We start from the raw sequence: 17,121 nt of genomic DNA, 5'->3' as shown, positions 1-17,121 counted from the left end.
GCTGGTATTTGCACTTCTGTATCTCAACAAGGGGGCTGTGTTTGATACACAAACAAATACTTTGCAGATTTATTTGCCCATAATATAACTTAGGGTGTAAATTTGGGGCTGGGGGGGAGGGGCGGGAAATGGCAACCATATTACTTGAAAGTGCTGCCTTACTTGCATGAACGTTCACTTAATCGATTCAACTTTCAGTCTGATTTTTTTTAGGACACTCACATAATGAACCTGATTTTTGAGCCCTGAATTAACACACATTTGAGTGCTTACTTTACTCAGGCAAATCCCCAGTTGCAAGCACACATGGCTATAAATCTGTCTGGTCCCGTGCAAACAAATCAGGGATTTGCACCTGAAAAGTAGGCTCAGTGTAGACTATTAGGTTCAATAGGTTTGCTGCTCATGGGCATTACCACATAGGCCATAATGACTTTATACACTCAATTCATTACTAAGAAGGATCTAGCAGCATAGTTCCTTAGGAACCATTACAATATAAGGGGTAAAAATATGTGTCTTGTCTCCCAACGGGGCCTAACTACAGTTCTAACAGAGCTGAGCTGGTCTCTCAGGGATATTTAGTATTTTGGCCTCTTACAAGGTCACTAATAAACATCTTTTTAGAGATTTTTAAAAGACAGTAAAATACGCTGAAACAGCTTGTATAAAAGGAAACAATACATCAGTAAAGTAGAATAAGTTGTGCTTTCCCCCTCCTTCAGTTGCTTATGATAACTTCCTCACTGCCTTCCATTTGACTTTCCTGGTTCTTGAATAATAGCTGTAATGTTATTTAATGTATAATTTGTACTTTTAATCTGATTTTTGGCAGCCCTATGTACTTCTGTGAAGTGTAGGTCATATATTGCCCTGACATGTAACTCCCATTAAATGCCTTCTCCAGCTATAATTTAGAAATACCACAAAACAGTGAGGAAAGCCTGTTTGTAATACACATTAATAAAAATCTGTTTGCCACCACAGACATGGAGTTATCCTCAGCTTCCATTACCACAATGGCAAGTATCCCAGTTATATCACCTAAAGTGATTGGTTCCTGGAAACCTAAAGTGACTGGCTCTCGGAAATTTGTAGTTCAAGATGACCCAAACACTTCTGATTATTCTGATCCATTATCAGGTGTCCCAAAGGGTAAGGCCTTACCAGGAAATACATTACAGCTGAATGGAAACCTGATAGGTACAATTAGAATTTTGAAAATGCTGGGACTGTTATGTTTATACTATTACCTGTGAATATACAGAAGGTGCAATCATGGTTCTCTTGCCCATTTGGCGTGTGTGTGCAAAGGGATGTTCATAGTTTGCAAAACTTCAGCTGATGTCAGCAGGAATTCTGGATGCATAGCAAATGTAAATTCAAGCCTTACAATCCTCACCTGCCCTTCAGGCAGTTGGTTACTAGAGCCGGGTGAAATTTTTCAGCTGAAACTTTTGCTAAAAGAAGCAGATTCAGGTCACCCGAAATATTTTACAAATACACATTGTTTTCACTGAATTGTTGTGGTTAAATAAAACAAAAAATCTGAAAAAGGCAAAACTTTTTTTTCAACATTTTTGAAATGAAACATTTTGATTTTTCAGTTTGAAACAACTTTTTGCTGCAAAATTTACTTTGTGTATTTTTAAAATTATTAAAAGTGTTTTAAAATGCTCAAACTAAACTAAACTTTTTGATCAACCCAAAACAACACAATTTTTCTTTTACCTTTTGGTTTTCCAAAAATTTTGACATTCTCAAAACAATTTTAGAATGGCCAGTGAACCCTTCTCTATGGGTTACAGAACAACAGTAGTTTTAGAGCCTGAATGAGACTGCTGGTCCTCTCAGCCAAACAGATAGTGCCTTGGTGTATTAGCTAATGTTTAAAGACAAATTCTAAAGTGCAAAGTAACAGCCCATGGGTATGTGGACAAAACTGCTCAGATGAGGTCCAATGTTGTACTCATTGAACCCCCAAAACTCCCATTCAGTTCAGTGGGTTTGCAAGGAACTGCAGGGTCTGGTTTGAGATTCAATCCACTGAAATTATACTTTGGAGAGAAGAGCATGGGCGCTTGCACTCAGACAGCTGTGTAGAGTCTCCCAATACACACTCCCAGCTTATCTGAAAACTAAAAAAATGTGAAGTCTGATTTTATAGATTACATACAATTCATCTTCTGTTGCCTTTCCTCCTTTCAATCAAGTGAAACATTGCATAGGCTGTTACAGAAACAAATATTGGCAAAACAGTATTACAATCAACAACAGCCAAAACTTCATGAGAGACTTTTATTGGTACATATATTATCCTGGTGACAGACATGTTTGCACAATTCTATATTTAATGAAAGTCACAAACCAAGGGAAGAGCCTCAGTTCTACAAGTCACCAAAATATATCAGGTTTCCTATCAGCCATTATAAAAGTGCATTTATTATTTTAATTTGTTTCAGCTTTTTCAGTTTTATTTGCTTTAAGTCAATACGTTTTTGTCCTAATTTGCTCTTATTTTTTATTCACATTCTGTGACATTTCTATTAGTGAACCTTTACTCCTCTTTCCTTTCCTCTTCTACACAACACCCATTAAAATCTATAACCCTGAACATTAACAATGTTCAAAGGCCTTGCCTCTAACAAAAATCAATATATTCCTATAATCTCAACTCTTCTTTATTTTGACTTCTCCTGGTACAGTTAACAGAATTACTTTTAAAAACTAACATTGTCTTAATTGCAAGATGTCTGTGGTTGCTTTAAAAACAAAAACCCAAAAAACTAAGAGACACTGTGATAATATGTGAATTACAAACTAATCCAATATTCATTCTTCTTCTAGATTTTAACAAACTCTAATACTTTTTATTAACCATGTATTTTAAATGATATGCAGTTTGGAATGCTCATTATTGAGTAAATAAGAAAAAAAAGTAAAATGCCTGTATAAAATAGTGTAATCTTGAATTGTAAAACATATAAGTAAATAATCATGCAGAGTATGGTAGTCTAAGGATAGCAGAGTATGAATGTATTAGTTCATGTGTTTTGCACAGTATTAACATGTTTATAACACCACAATATGTACATTATTCAGTTTTACATAACATTTGCATAATCCCGTCTCTCTTTTGATTTATGAGTTGGGCAGGAAATTGAGAGAAAAATTCCTCCATGAGTTATTAATTGCAGTCTGGCAGAGTAGCACCTTTTAACCCCAATTTTCCAGCAGAAATTGTTAATATTAATAACATACAAACCACTATTTGTGAGCCTTAAAAAAATATTTGGGGACAAGGCTAGACACTAGACCAGGACAGTATATAACTAAATGTAATTTGGGGAATGGAACACTCGCAAGCTTTTCTCATTCGCAAATGAAATGCAGAGTCTACGTTTGTGCTGCTCAATACTAGCAGTGTCATTTTTATTTTAAAAATTTACACTCGGCAATGTGATGGAGGATAGAATCCAGACAAATTACATTAACACTAGTCTATCTTAAACACTCATCTAATTATATATCCTTGTCCTTCACCAAGGCAGGCAGCCTTGGTTTTGGACTGTGTGTGTGACCTTTGTTATTTTAATGTATCACATATGTTTGTTGCAGGTGTAAGGTGGGAAGTACAGTCAGGAGATTCCAACCAAATGGTACACATGAACGTCCTGATCACTTGTGTCTTTGCTGCCTTTGTCCTGGGAGCCTTCCTTGCAGGAGTGGCCGTATACTGTTACCGAGATATATTTGTACGGAAATCCAGAAAAATACACAAAGATGCAGAATCAGCTCAGTCCTGTACAGACTCCAGTGGAAGTTTTGCTAAACTGAATGGGTTATTTGATAGTCCCGTCAAGGAATATCAGCAAAACATTGATTCGCCTAAACTGTACACAAATCTGTTGAGTAGCAGAAAAGAACTGCCGCCGAATGGTGATACAAAATCCATGATAATGGACCACAGAGGCCAGCCTCCAGAATTAGCTGCACTTCCTACTCCTGAATCCACACCAGTACTGCAGCAAAAGACACTGCAGGTGATGAAGAGTCAGTCAGACAAGGCACATAGCAACCTCAATGCGTCAAGAAAAGAAACCCCTCTAAAAAGCCCTCAATTTTTTCCTTCTAGTCCCCCACCCCATTCTCCGTTAAGTCATGGACATATTCCCAGTGCCATTGTTCTTCCCAACGCTACCCATGACTACAACATGTCTTTCTCAAATTCTAATGCACATAAAGCAGACAAAAAGATGCAAAATATTGATCACCCACTTACAAAACCATCAAGCAAAAGAGACCACAGGAGATCTGTTGATTCCAGGAATACCCTGAACGATTTTCTGAAACATTTAAATGAAACTCCTAATAATCCCAAATCAATTATGGGAGACATTCAAGTGGCTCACCAGACTTTAATGCTGGATCCAATGGGAAATATGTCTGAAATTCCACCTAAAGTTCCTAACAGGGAGGCATCTTTATACTCTCCTCCATCTACTCTTCCAAGAAATAGTCCAACAAAACGAGTGGATGTCCCTACTACCCCAGCAGTACCAATGACTTCTTTAGACAGACAAAGGGGCTATCACAAAAATTCTTCACAAAGGCATTCAATATCTGCCCTGCCTAAAAACTTAAACTCACCAAATGGTGTTTTGTTATCCAGACAGCCTAGTATTACCCGCGGGGGATACATGCCTCCTGCTACAGGCACAAAGATGGACTACATGCAAGGGACGCCGGTCAGCGTTCATCTACAACCTTCTTTATCCAGACAAAGCAGTTACACAAGCAATGGAACCCTTCCTCGTACAGGAATAAAGAGGACACCATCCATAAAACCTGACGTGCCACCAAAACCCTCATTCGTTCCTCAAACAACTTCAGTCAGACCACTGAACAAATACAGCTACTAGGACTTGTATATTCTATTAGAGTGTGGCATGGACCTGTACAGGTTGTGGGAGGATGTTGTGGGAGAGACATAAGACAGAGACTTGCTTGTAATTAAAGAGAACAAAGTGGCCAAAGAAACTGTCTTTACTTCAGCAACATCTATGTCTTGCCACACATTGCTACAGCAAGACTTGCTAAAATAAACAAAGGAAGGTGCTGGTCATTACATTTCTTTTGTTTCGAGCTAAGGAGACATGTAGCACAATGGGAATGGGGGCTACTTTACTGTTCTAACTAGCTGATAAAGTACTTGGAAAAATCTGTAAGCAATTACTTGAAAATGGGTTCCATTTTAGACTGCCGATATGTGTGGTCTTCCCATTAAATGTGAACATTTTAGTATGTATGCATTCACCTTGCCTCTTGCACAAATGTCAGAAAATGGTAATGTCTCAATGAATATCTGGGTTAATAAGCAATTTGCTGAAATTCAGTCTCTGGCCCAACAGTAGCATTGTTTGTTTCCATGTTTGGCATTTTGTTTATGCCACAGATAAAGCTGTGTGTGTGTGTGTATGTGTGTGTATTGTACACACTAGGTTGTACGTAGATTGTCATCGCATCTTTTCTGCTGTGGAATTGTTTACATTGAGCATGACTGAACAAACAAATGACTCTTCCTTCTGCAGTCCATTGGGTTCAGTTTGGAGACAGCTAGAGAGGAATTGTCCATCTCAGTCAGCATTCCAGATTATATACACTGCTGAATTAGTAATCCAATGAAAGAGTACAAGTGTGTTAATTCTAAAATAACTTTATTATGCTGCTATCGATTCAGATCTGTACATTTCAAATCTAGTGTTTTGTGGTGGGATGTGGGGAATCTCACTGTACTTCCACAGTTCCTCCATTCAATACCTGGCCACTGTGAATTTGATCCCCTGTAGTTTTCATTGAGGGCAGCTAATAATCTAGAACACACTAGGCAATGCCTGTGTAATAAAGTTACCTTTTTGTTGCATTTAATAACATACTACACTCTGATAGACCTTTGTCAATATCAAGGAGGAAGCGCTAATTGGCCTGGCAGAAGCAGTCTGTGAAAAGTCAACTGTAGTGCAATCAATTTGTTTATGTTGTGTAATGTAAGTATTTTCTCCAAAGTCATGCAGGTAATGACGATATTCTGTAAATATTATGTGTGAGTTTACCTGAATCTGTGCATTTTGTGCCTTATTCATGCGAATGATAAAAGTACTAAGAATCTGTCAAGTGTCCTCCATATAGCACATATTTCCTCAGTGCCAGTTGTAATTCTTTTTACAAGCACCCAAAAAAAGATAAAAAGCAAGAGTAATTAGTGGTAAATAAAGGCAGCCTGCAATTCAAGAAGACAGCAATATTAAATCACCTTGCCATGATAAACATTCCACTGATCAGTTATAAAGTGAAATGAAATAAGGTTTCTAGGGTAATGGAACACCTGCTAAAGTTGTGCAAGCCATTTAGTAGGTTTTACAGTATCCACTTGCAGCTGATGTTCAACACAGATGGCTGTTTTAGCTTGCAAACTACACACTACCACATTGTTTATTGAACATAACCGTAGAAATAACCATGGCAAAGGAATACTCAATTAGTAGGACAAATAACATTAGTCGGTTTCTGAGACAATGAAGATTTATACTACATATCGGAGGAGGAGAAAAGATTAGTCTGAAAACTAGATCACGGTTACAGAACATAGAATAAAGGATAGAAATTACTCCTTTTTTATTTTCCTCTTTGCTTTAAGGCTGTAAGGAACTTTTGTTTCCTTAGACCTCTGGATCCAAAATCCTGTGATCTCTTTTCTTAAATGTTTCAGTCTCGCAACTAAAACACTACAGATTAATAACAATTAAAAAACAAAATCTACTCAGTCAGCAAATGACAAAAACTGATTTGAATTCACTTCACAAATATTAATTAATACAGACTTGTGTGAAACCAAAACATAAATGTATGTGAACCCTGATATGAACCCTGATAACGTTCTGTAACATTGTGCTGCCTTGTAGATGGTAATGTGAGTTCTATCAGTATTTATGTTGAAATTTCTAACATTCAACCTAGTTAATTTAATAATACAAAAGATGCTTTATCCATTTGTGCAAAGGTAAACGCAGATTGTATCTTTTTTAATGGTACGGCATAAAAAGTAACCCTAAAAATGAAGCTGCTCTATACCACAGAGTACTTTAACATGTATAGATATCTTGTAAACTTGTATTGTGGATGTGTAAATAATACGTTCTTTGGGTTTTTAACACCGCATGTAAAGTCAAAATAAAATATTCAAATCTACTGAATGCCTGACTTTTTTTGTTATTGACTATATTTATAAAATGTATTGTCCTATGGATTAAAAAGAATGAAAAACTCTGCTTGCTTTTAATAGCTTCATTAAGAAACCACAGACACATCACCTCATCAGCAGTACTGGGTGTCATGCAGATTGCAAAAGACCAATAGCATGGCACACAAATGTACTTCCGTTTTTATAACAGTCTAATGCTGACACGAAGGCTCTTGAGAGGCTTGTGCAGACAACTGTTAGACTCCTGAGTTAAAAATAAAACATCAAAATAACTGGCATAGAGGGAAAATGTAATACTGTGTCAGATTAGTCCATATGATTCATTACACAGATGCATTTTAATTTAAAAAACATGCAACACTCCCCTCTGAAATCTGTACTGTAACTTGATTTCAGGCTTACAGTTGGCAGATTTGCTTCCTGGAAATCTCTCTAGTGTCTAGTAACCCTTCTCTGTTCCATCCCTTATGCAAATACAGCACACTATTAAGGTGGACAGTTTTCTCCTCCATAATATAGATAATTAATGTTCACAATTTCCAGCAAAGCTATTTTTAAACTTAAACTAAATCAAGTATTGGCACTTCCCTAAGTAACTGATGCTTTAAAAGTGCAGTTTTTGCTGCTGTTTGGATTTTGGACTGGTAATAAAACATAGCAGAACTATATACAATGCACATACTTTAAACAATACAATTGAGTATAGTTAATATGTGCCAACATCGTGGTTAATTTAAAAATAAACAGGGCAATTTCGTAAAGCAAATGTTCAGCATTCTTTTAATAAAATTTGCTTTTAAGTGATAAAAATGGTTTACAATAATTTTCTTTTTCAAATCATTAATAACCTGAAATTACTTTACAAGTTATACCAAGAGAGTGGCACCTAAAAATAGTTTTACTAAAAGCATTTAAAAAAAATGTAAGCACATTGGCTAAAAAAAAAAAAAAAATACAGGATGAAAATCTGATAACCAATGTATGTTTTCTAGACCAAAAACCAATTTAGCTTTGTGGACTGGTTTAGCTGATGCACATTTAAAATCTGTATTTAATATATAACTTCATTTTCCTCATTTGCTCAAAGTAACTACATTTTTCCATTGTAAAAATAACTACACTCAAGACGAAAATGACAGTAAAATTTCCATTGTTCCTTATATGTAAGCATAATACCTTTTGAAACTGAATAATTCTCAGACAATAATGGTACAAGATTACAAAGAATTATTGACTCAGCACATAAAATACATTTAGTTCCACACAGTGGGATGTTTTTCTTCCCAAAATAGTTTGGTTTATTCTAGCCCCAAGCCTTCCATCACCATATTCCACATTTGTTTTTATATTGAACCTTTCCACATTTCCCAGAGTAATATGTCATTTGGTAGTATATTATACAGTATTTCATCAGTATGGACACTCTGTCCTAGATGCCATAACTGTCGCAACCCACCATACAAGCCTGTGAAAATGCTTTAATTCAGCACTGAAATTAGAAAATTGGGATACAAGAAAAAGATCCTTTCAAAACTTGATCATTAAAGAAAAAAGTCTCACTATCAAAAGAGAATCCAGCACATATACTGTTGCTGCAGCTGCCGATTCCGATTCAGTTACTTCAGCAGCGAAGACAAAGCTGTTGTAGATAGTAGGTTCTCTATCCTGGAAGGGAACTGAATAACCAGGAGGGGTTATCTTGGCCTTGAATGTTTGGGTTTTTTTGTTTTGTTTGGGTGGGGGAGAGGGCTTAAATGTTTATAGTGTAATTTGACTTGAAATAAAAATTATACATGTAGGTATTGAAGCTGAAAGGCAAAAGATGTTTTGCTCAAAAAATGAACTAGGTGGATTTGGCACTGACTGAGGGAAGCATGTGTCCAAGTATTAAAAGTTTAATCTAGGGCCTCAATGCGAAGGAGAGGCCCAGCAAGTTTATCCATCTTCCTTCATATGGGAGCAATATGGAAAGAAAAGGGGCCTGCTCTCTTTTATGTCCCTCTTTCCAAGCGTTCAGAATAAAAGAAAAACGTAGGTTTTAAAAAAATCAAATGCAGAAGAATAAGACATGACAATGGTACGGTTGGAAGAGAGAGACAATTTGTGAAAATACTAAGCAACTACGTTCAGCAAAATTCAGTGCAATTTTAAGGCTGTCAGAAAATTACGTCTTATAAAAAACCATTCATATAATGTGGTTTAGAGTTAAGGTAGGTGATGGAGCATCAGGACTCATCTGTCCTAATCCCGTATTTGCCACTGATTCACTCTGCAACCTTGGACAAGTGGGCATAATCAGTTTAATGTTTACATCATGCTTTGAGATCCTCAGATCAAAGTATCATATTGAGTACGTCAAGTTTCTGTATTTGAATCAAGTTTTCTCATTATGGAATTTTACTTTTTCCTCCACCTCCCATTCTGGGCCCTGCGGGCCTTATTTACTTCTTGCAAGTATATAAAGGGAAAAGGAAATCCCACTGAAGTGCACTTTCCTTGGTTAGGGGGACCTGGGAGGGATATGTGGTAGTTTCCCAAGTATATACAAATTACATGGGATGGAAAAATATTTTTAAATTAATCAAGACCCACTAGTCTCATAAACACAGTATCTGGTGTTCAACTGGCATGTGAGCTGTAAGTTTAAGAGGTATTGCCAGAAGAGTAACTAAGTTTGTTTGTGCAGTTCAAAATTAATATTAAAAAAGGAAGAAAGAAAACAAAAGTCTAAAAACCCTTGAACTGCTTTTTGTTGGCTTGCACTTTACTAGGTGGATTTTTACTCTCAAAAACCATGCACACCTGCCAGCCTGGGGGGGGCCAGAGTGTATTTTCACTGTCTGCCACACATTGCTGCCTGCATGCAAACGCCTTTGTAAATTTTTTGAGACATACTGCATTGTGCTTTTACACATCTGAAATTATAATCTGTCCTGAACTATATACTGATGGATGTTTCTACTCTGCCTGAAATGAAATTTATTGGAAGCTCTGATTTTACTAGTGCGTTCTGAATTCATACGATGACCTGATTTATGGCCTGATCGCTTGCTTTTTCCTACAGTCAGACATGTTTTGTGAACTCTTTCTTGAAATGGAAAGTGGATCCAGATAATTGTGCTATCCAGCTAACGTAGCTCAACAAAACATACATGCTAGTGTATGAGGCCCTCCAGGTGTAGTCAGAGAAACCCCTAGGCTCCTACGGTGGTACTGAATTTTTCCCAACAGATTGGCACATCTACTCCTGATGTCAGCCATGGAGAGCTGTATATACTTTGTTGCTCTATCTTGTATAATACTTTGAGGAGGAGAAGGCGAAGAAAAAAATCTTCCTGATTATTGTCAGAAATAGCCCTATCACTCAGCTAGGAGAGAAGTTTACTGGGGGGGAAATTTAAACAGCAAGAATACTGCACATTCTTACGGTCCCAATCCTGCAAAAGTAACTGCTAGCACAGACCCTTAAGCCAGGGCAGAGACCCACTGACATCAATAGACTGTGCAAAGGTATAAAGGCTCAGACCAGTGGATTGTTTTGTAGAATCAGGCTTAGAAGCATTAAAGGGTTTAAAACCACCTCCAGAATTTCAGTATAACCATGGTCAGAAACAGGACACCAAACGAAACTGATCATTGTTCTGTTCCTGTACCTGCATGACAGTTCTTAGAGCGTATACAACCTCTGATAGAAATGGAACAGTTTCCTAACAAGACAAGTAGGGATGGGTTTTGTTTTTAAGTAGGTCACTTGGACCACACTCATTTCCCAACTCTAACTCACATTACTGATCACATATGGTAAAATTATTGAGAGTAAAGCTGAATGCGTGAGCCACAACAACCAATATATTAGATGAATGTAACTTCCCTTTCTGTGCATGAAATAGCCAGGAGATCATTATTTCCTCAAAAGTACTTGTTGGTCAAATGTAGTCAAGGAATATCTTCACATTTTTTGTTAAGGCTTGACTGACTATTTTAAATTCAAGCTATGTTGTGTAATAACGAACAGTCACATGATACGGTTGCTGTTCCATTTTGGGGTGAATTTACAAGCACTTCCATCTGTGAGAATTGTTTTTGTGAGAGTTTATGCATTCACAGAGAATATGGCTGTAAGTTTGCATAACTTTTAAATTCAGTATGAAAGCTCGTACTATGAGAAATAAGATATATTGAATTGACAGCTTGGGCCCCAATCCCACATGCACGTAACTTTATACACATGAACTCAGTGAGATTACTCAGGCAAGTAAAGTTAAACATGCAAAGAAATGTTTGTGGAATCAGGGTCATCTTTAGTACAATATTTTGCAGAGGACTTCAGTTCTACTAACTACAACTTCATATATTATATTACTGCTCTTAACCTTTAAAACCTTTCAAAATTTCCTCTTTGCAAAAATTAATAGTTTAAGAACTTTGAAGGCTTTTTGGAAAATATCAAAAATCCCTGAGCATTCATGAAATTTTCATTTTTGAACTTTAATTGGAATAAAGTTTAATGTAATCATCAGTCAGCTTTACCAATTTTTATGAGAGATCTTTTATATTGAATAGTTCTTTTTTTCTCATAAAAGTTTAAGTCTTCATCTTCAGGACTTACTTTGAACCATTCTTCCCCAGGCTGAGGGAAGTTTAGAAATAGACTATTAGTTTTACAACAATAGGCAATAATTCTCTTTAACATGCATGAAGTGTGCATCCGTAAGAGAACTACATTGTTCAGTTCCCAAAGGGCATAAGCCAATCTTAAAATGCAACTCCATGTGAGTCCTGCACATAAAGTAACATGATCAAAATCTAGGTTATGTAAAGTACAACAAGCTGTGAAGAAGTCACATGTAATTTCAGAGCTGCTCCATAGTTGGGACTGATAGTCTGGAAAGAGCTCAAAAATTACATTTCCACTATCCCGAGTGTCTGCTCTGTGTTACGACACCTTGCAGGTTCCTGATTATGTATATGCATTGCTGGAATGTTTAGTCAAAAGTGGATTTTCTCCTTCCTAGGAACAAATAATTCCCTTTAATTCCATTGAGATTTATGCGTATACATCAAGGAGGAGAATGCACCTCGAAAGTTCTTATCTGTGCCCACCGTACAGTCTCAGTTCTAAGAGTCAGAATTACATAAGCCACAAAGTACAATCAATTGCCAAAAATATATTGTTTGTCACATTTCAGAATAAAACCACTTAGAAACCACTCATGTGAGTTTGAGGTGGGGAGAATTGTTTGATCTGAAATTGGCTGACAGAGTAGACAGCTTCATGATGTTGGCTTCTAAAGAAATCTTGCAGCAAATGCCACACTGGCGAACAAGGTCAGCAGTTTATACTGAAATCCAGGCATATTATTAGCTTTTATATAGACTTTCCCGTCTGCTCTAAACCACAGTTCAGCATGCCCTGGTCAAAACTAACACCCATTTTGTGGTTTGACTTTATTAACAAACAAACGAACAAGATAAAGTCCTAGCCTTCTCCTCTGCATGGCTGCTCCTAAGGCCAATAGCTTGTGGCAGCTCAGTCTTCACCCTGTCCTCTTTGCCTCAGACCAAAGGTCCCTCTCTCAGGGCAGCCTCCCTTAGAAGCCTGATTTCTCCATTTTTATACCCTCCTTCCAAGCTTGATATTTCTGGTAACTAGTATGAGCCCTGCCTACAGGACAGACTGTTAAATCTTTCCTTCCTTGGTCCAGTGTGGGGCAGCCCATCCCATCAATAGGAGCTGGGCACCTATCTGCCATTTGTGTATCTGAAAATCCCCTCGGTCATTCGGTCATTTAACCCTTGGCCTTTCCACTGAGACCATCAATCAGGGTGCCAGTTGTGGTGAGAGCCACCAATCCACCAGCAACAGGAAAGAACCGTGCCACCTACGGAAAGCTGACTGAACCACCCCTCATCCAAAGAAAATCACAGAGGCCAAACAGCCATTGCATAGAGATAAGGGATTGCTTTGAACCAACAACCTACAAAATCCCGTGCGTTTAAAAAAATGTTTGAATTTTTCAAAGCTGTGGATCGTTTTGAGTGGTTTTTCGTTTATTCTGGTTGTGGAGGGTGCGGTTTTTGGAAGGGATGAGATTTTTAAATAATAAGTTTATGCAGTTTGTTGTTGCTGTGGTTGTTCAAACCTAAACACGTTTCAAAAATTGGCACTGAGAATTCTGGCCTGAACTCTGATTTTTGCAGATTTCTTAAGTTTGTGCGAGGCCCAAAGCATTAATTTTATACAATGTGTGTTAAACCTTGGAAGTTCAATGGAGGTTCATGAAAGTCAAAGTATTTTTAATGTGTAATTTCCCAGTCTTCTTCAAGATGTACATATTTTTGCTCCAATAACCAGCAAAGCTGCAAAGGGATCATTAAGGTCTTTTGACTCAGTGAGTAATGAAGGACTCATTGGCATGTAGCTAACAGACATGACAGCCTGCTGAAGCTATTGCAGTCTATCATGTTATTGTGACACTAACACTTGTCTACTAAAAATTCTTGAGAAAAGGTTACTGCCCACACAGTCAATTTTCCAAATGCACTAAACTGTTAGTTTTCTGGAGGGACAATTTACTAGCCACAAAGACCAATCACCTGCTAACTCCCATTTTAAAGAACAAAGACCTTTCACTTCTGAACCCCTAAAACAGCTTTTAAAACCAGCTTTTTCTCCCGCGTCCCACCCTACAAATGACAGTGGCCAAGCTTGTTTTTATTTTATGTATAATAAAACCATAGAAGAGATTACCCCTATAAAGGAAAGTCCTAGTCTAAGAGACCACCCCAAAATATTCCCAAACATACAGCATACAATTATTCTCCACCTTTATTATCCAGAGCCTGGCAGCTGCGCCACAACGCCATCCAGAACCGCCTGGTGAAAGCCATCGCGCCACGCCTGGGGAGATCTCCGTGAACTGCACCATCGCCGTTACTGACAGCCAGCTACGACCTGACGTGGTCGTCACCGACGAGGCCCAGAAAAAGATCATTCTCGTCGACGTCACGGTCTCCTTTGAGAACAGGACCCCAGCATTTCACGAAGCCCGAGCTCGTAAGCTGGAAAAGTACGCCCTCCCTGGCTGACACTCTGAGAGCGAAGGGCTATGAGGTGCAGATGGACGCCCTGATTGTCAGAGCCCTGGGCGCCTGGGACCCCTGCAACGAGCGTGTGCTGCGGACCTGTGGGATCGGTCGATGCTACGCATGTCTCATGCAGCGCCTCATGGTCTCAGACGCCATCCGATGGTCCAGGGACATCTACATCGAGCACATCACCGGCCACGGACAGTACCAGGAGGCGTGAGCCAGAGTGACATCGTTCTCCCACTACGAGAAAGAGACCAAGTGACCTTCTCCGTTTGATCATATGAACTGGAACCATAAACTCCCTGAACATTAAATCTCACCAAATGAGGGTCAATCCATCCTCATCATCATATCCACTCATTATTATCCACACCCAAACATAGCCACTTTATGAACTTCATACCCTCAGATCTCAATGTCTGTACTTTGACCCATCAATCTTTTACCCCCAATCGGGGATATTGCAGATTATGTATTCCTCATACCACCTTATCTTAGACCAGACTTTGCACCCTCAATAATCTGTATGCTATTCCCTGATAACCAGAAACTTCTATGCTCAAACTCTGTTCACTATTTTTTTTAACATCATCTTAATAAAGCTCTCTCTGCTTAGAAACCAATTGTTGTTGGCCACATAGGACAGGTTTCACTGAATACATACACATTGGGGTTATGCTTGTGGACTGAGACTGAATTCAAGATGATTAAGTATAACTCCCCCTACATCACTGGTAAAATGGTCTCTTGGATACATACATGGAAGTCTATAAACCCCTGCTTGTCTCCACTTTTTACCTTTAACTGTAGTCATTGTTTAAGGTCATTAAATACATCCAGCATCACATTCCTAACAGTCACTTAAAACAAATGTGCAGAATCATGACAGAGCGGGGAGGGAGGGGATAACTATTTAAAAGACTCAAACTAAAACAAGAACTTAAAAGTAAAATATTCAAAGCATCGCAAAGGGTTTAGCTACAGAGCTCCATCCCAGTGGAGCACCAAGTGTTTTTATATCCACTGTGCCTGCAAGAGGCAGAGCTAATGTGCTAGAAAGAGAATTTCATGCTGCAGAATCCCTTCTGTGAGTTTAAATCCTCAGGCACAAATATCTTGGTTTATTCCCCAGATATTTAAACAGCCTAGAACTAACCTGGCAAATTGTTCCTGATCATGTTAGGCAGGGATTTATTAACACCGCCTGAGTTCTCATCGTGATAGCCACCTTATCCTTAGTGGCCACATTTTGTTCTTGTTAAGTAAACAAGACTAGCACACTCAAAAGTACCCTAAGCACTTTATATTAGGTACTGGACTCAGATGAGCATTTCAATTAGATTCATTAAGGAAGTTATTACTTGTTAATTGAATAGCAACAGACTGCTAAGGATCACTTATTGAGGTCTACTATGTATGTAAGAGAGAAATCTACTCCTCCTGTAATTCCATCAGCAATAAACTAGTGTAATTAGATTCTTACTAACAAACTCAAATTGCCAGGAATGTTGAAGCAGATAATTGGCACTTACTACAGGTATCTTCCTCAGTTAGTGCAATATCAATTAACATACTTACTAAATGTCAGTTTAAACTCTTAACAAATAATTAATACCAATGGACTCTGGGTCATCTGGTTAAATATTTAAACTTTCATATTCAGAAAAAAATTAAAATACAAGTCCACTAATCGCTCTTTTTTAATATTACATACCATATACTGTGATACTATTTTGGATTTTAACAGCACCTTCCATAACAGGGTCTCAGATTCATTGGCAATATGAACTAATTAAGACCCCTGTATACCTGGGAAGTCTCCATAACCCCACTTTACAGATGGAGAAAAATTGCTCTGAGGCAGAGAGCGATTAAGTGACTCGCCCAAGATTCAGCAGGATTGTGGCAGCCAGAGTAAAGTCCAGTAAATTCAGGGTATGCCTGCACAATAAATTAAACTGTGATTGTAGCATCAGTAGGCATACCCATACTGGCTTTAATCTCACTAGCCCAGGTAACAACAGCAGTGAAGACATGGCCGCATGGACTTCAGCACAAGCTAGCCTACCCACACTACAATCATATCTTCATTTGCTATGTACCCTCTGTTAGAATCTTTCAAAGAGTTTCTTTTGCTTTGTACTAGTTTCACTTGCCTGAGGAACTAGTAGACCAAATAAACATTCTGCTTGATTCCATAATCTAGTTGGGCTATTGGAACAAGTTGGACATTTTCAACTGGAATTTCTGCTCAGGAGAGGCAGGAACAGAACCCTACACCCTTTAACTACACAACCATCCTCTCTCCTAGTGTGCTAACTCCTTGTCTGAAATGGAAACACCTCTGCTTTCTGTTTAAGCTCACCCCCAGTTTGGCCACAGGAATGGACCATTTGGACAATGTACAGGGCCCTGTGCTTTTGGAGGCCCCACCCCACCAATGTCCATTATAGCATGAAACCACCTGCACATACCACACACACACACACACCCCAACTGCTGGTCCACTATGATTAACTGTTTAGGCTTGGTCTATACTTAAATGTTTTGGCAGCATAGCTTTGTTGGTGGCAGGGAGAGGGCTAACGGGTGATTTTTTTATTTTATTTTTTGGTGACATAGCTATGCCAGTAAAACTCCTAGTGTAGACTGGCAAAAAAGTTCTTTTGGCAGTATGGCTTACTTCGCTTGGGGATCTGGTATAAGCTATACGAGAATTTATTTATTTTTCTGATATAAACTGTATCTACACTTGAAGGCAGGGAGTG

At 38.2% G+C, this 17,121-nt stretch overlaps 1 protein-coding gene and 1 long non-coding RNA gene across 35 annotated transcripts in view; one reads left to right on the top strand and one right to left on the bottom strand.

Annotated features, from left to right (window-relative positions):
- Window positions 1-7,248, top strand: part of SEMA6D (semaphorin 6D) — a 297,026-nt gene extending 289,778 nt beyond the window's left edge. For 15 of the 31 annotated variants that reach the window (XM_065559392.1, XM_008163356.4, XM_065559393.1 and 12 more), the window contains 2 exons: window positions 988-1,155; window positions 3,619-7,248. In XM_065559392.1, the coding sequence (XP_065415464.1) occupies window positions 988-1,155; window positions 3,619-4,922 (1,472 nt within the window). In that variant the 3' untranslated portion in view covers window positions 4,923-7,248. The remainder of the gene's footprint in view (window positions 1-987; window positions 1,156-3,618) is intronic. The other 16 variants (XM_065559398.1, XM_065559400.1, XM_065559397.1 and 13 more) reach the window with 2 other exon arrangements.
- Window positions 1-17,121, bottom strand: part of LOC101950813 (uncharacterized) — a 240,023-nt gene that overhangs the window by 26,451 nt on the left and 196,451 nt on the right. The gene's annotated exons all lie outside the window — the stretch shown is intronic.

Source organism: Chrysemys picta, chromosome 10 (genome assembly GCF_011386835.1).
Source record: "Chrysemys picta bellii isolate R12L10 chromosome 10, ASM1138683v2, whole genome shotgun sequence".
NCBI classification, from domain to species: Eukaryota; Metazoa; Chordata; order Testudines; family Emydidae; genus Chrysemys; species Chrysemys picta.
This window is presented reverse-complemented; position numbering and strand designations above follow the sequence as displayed.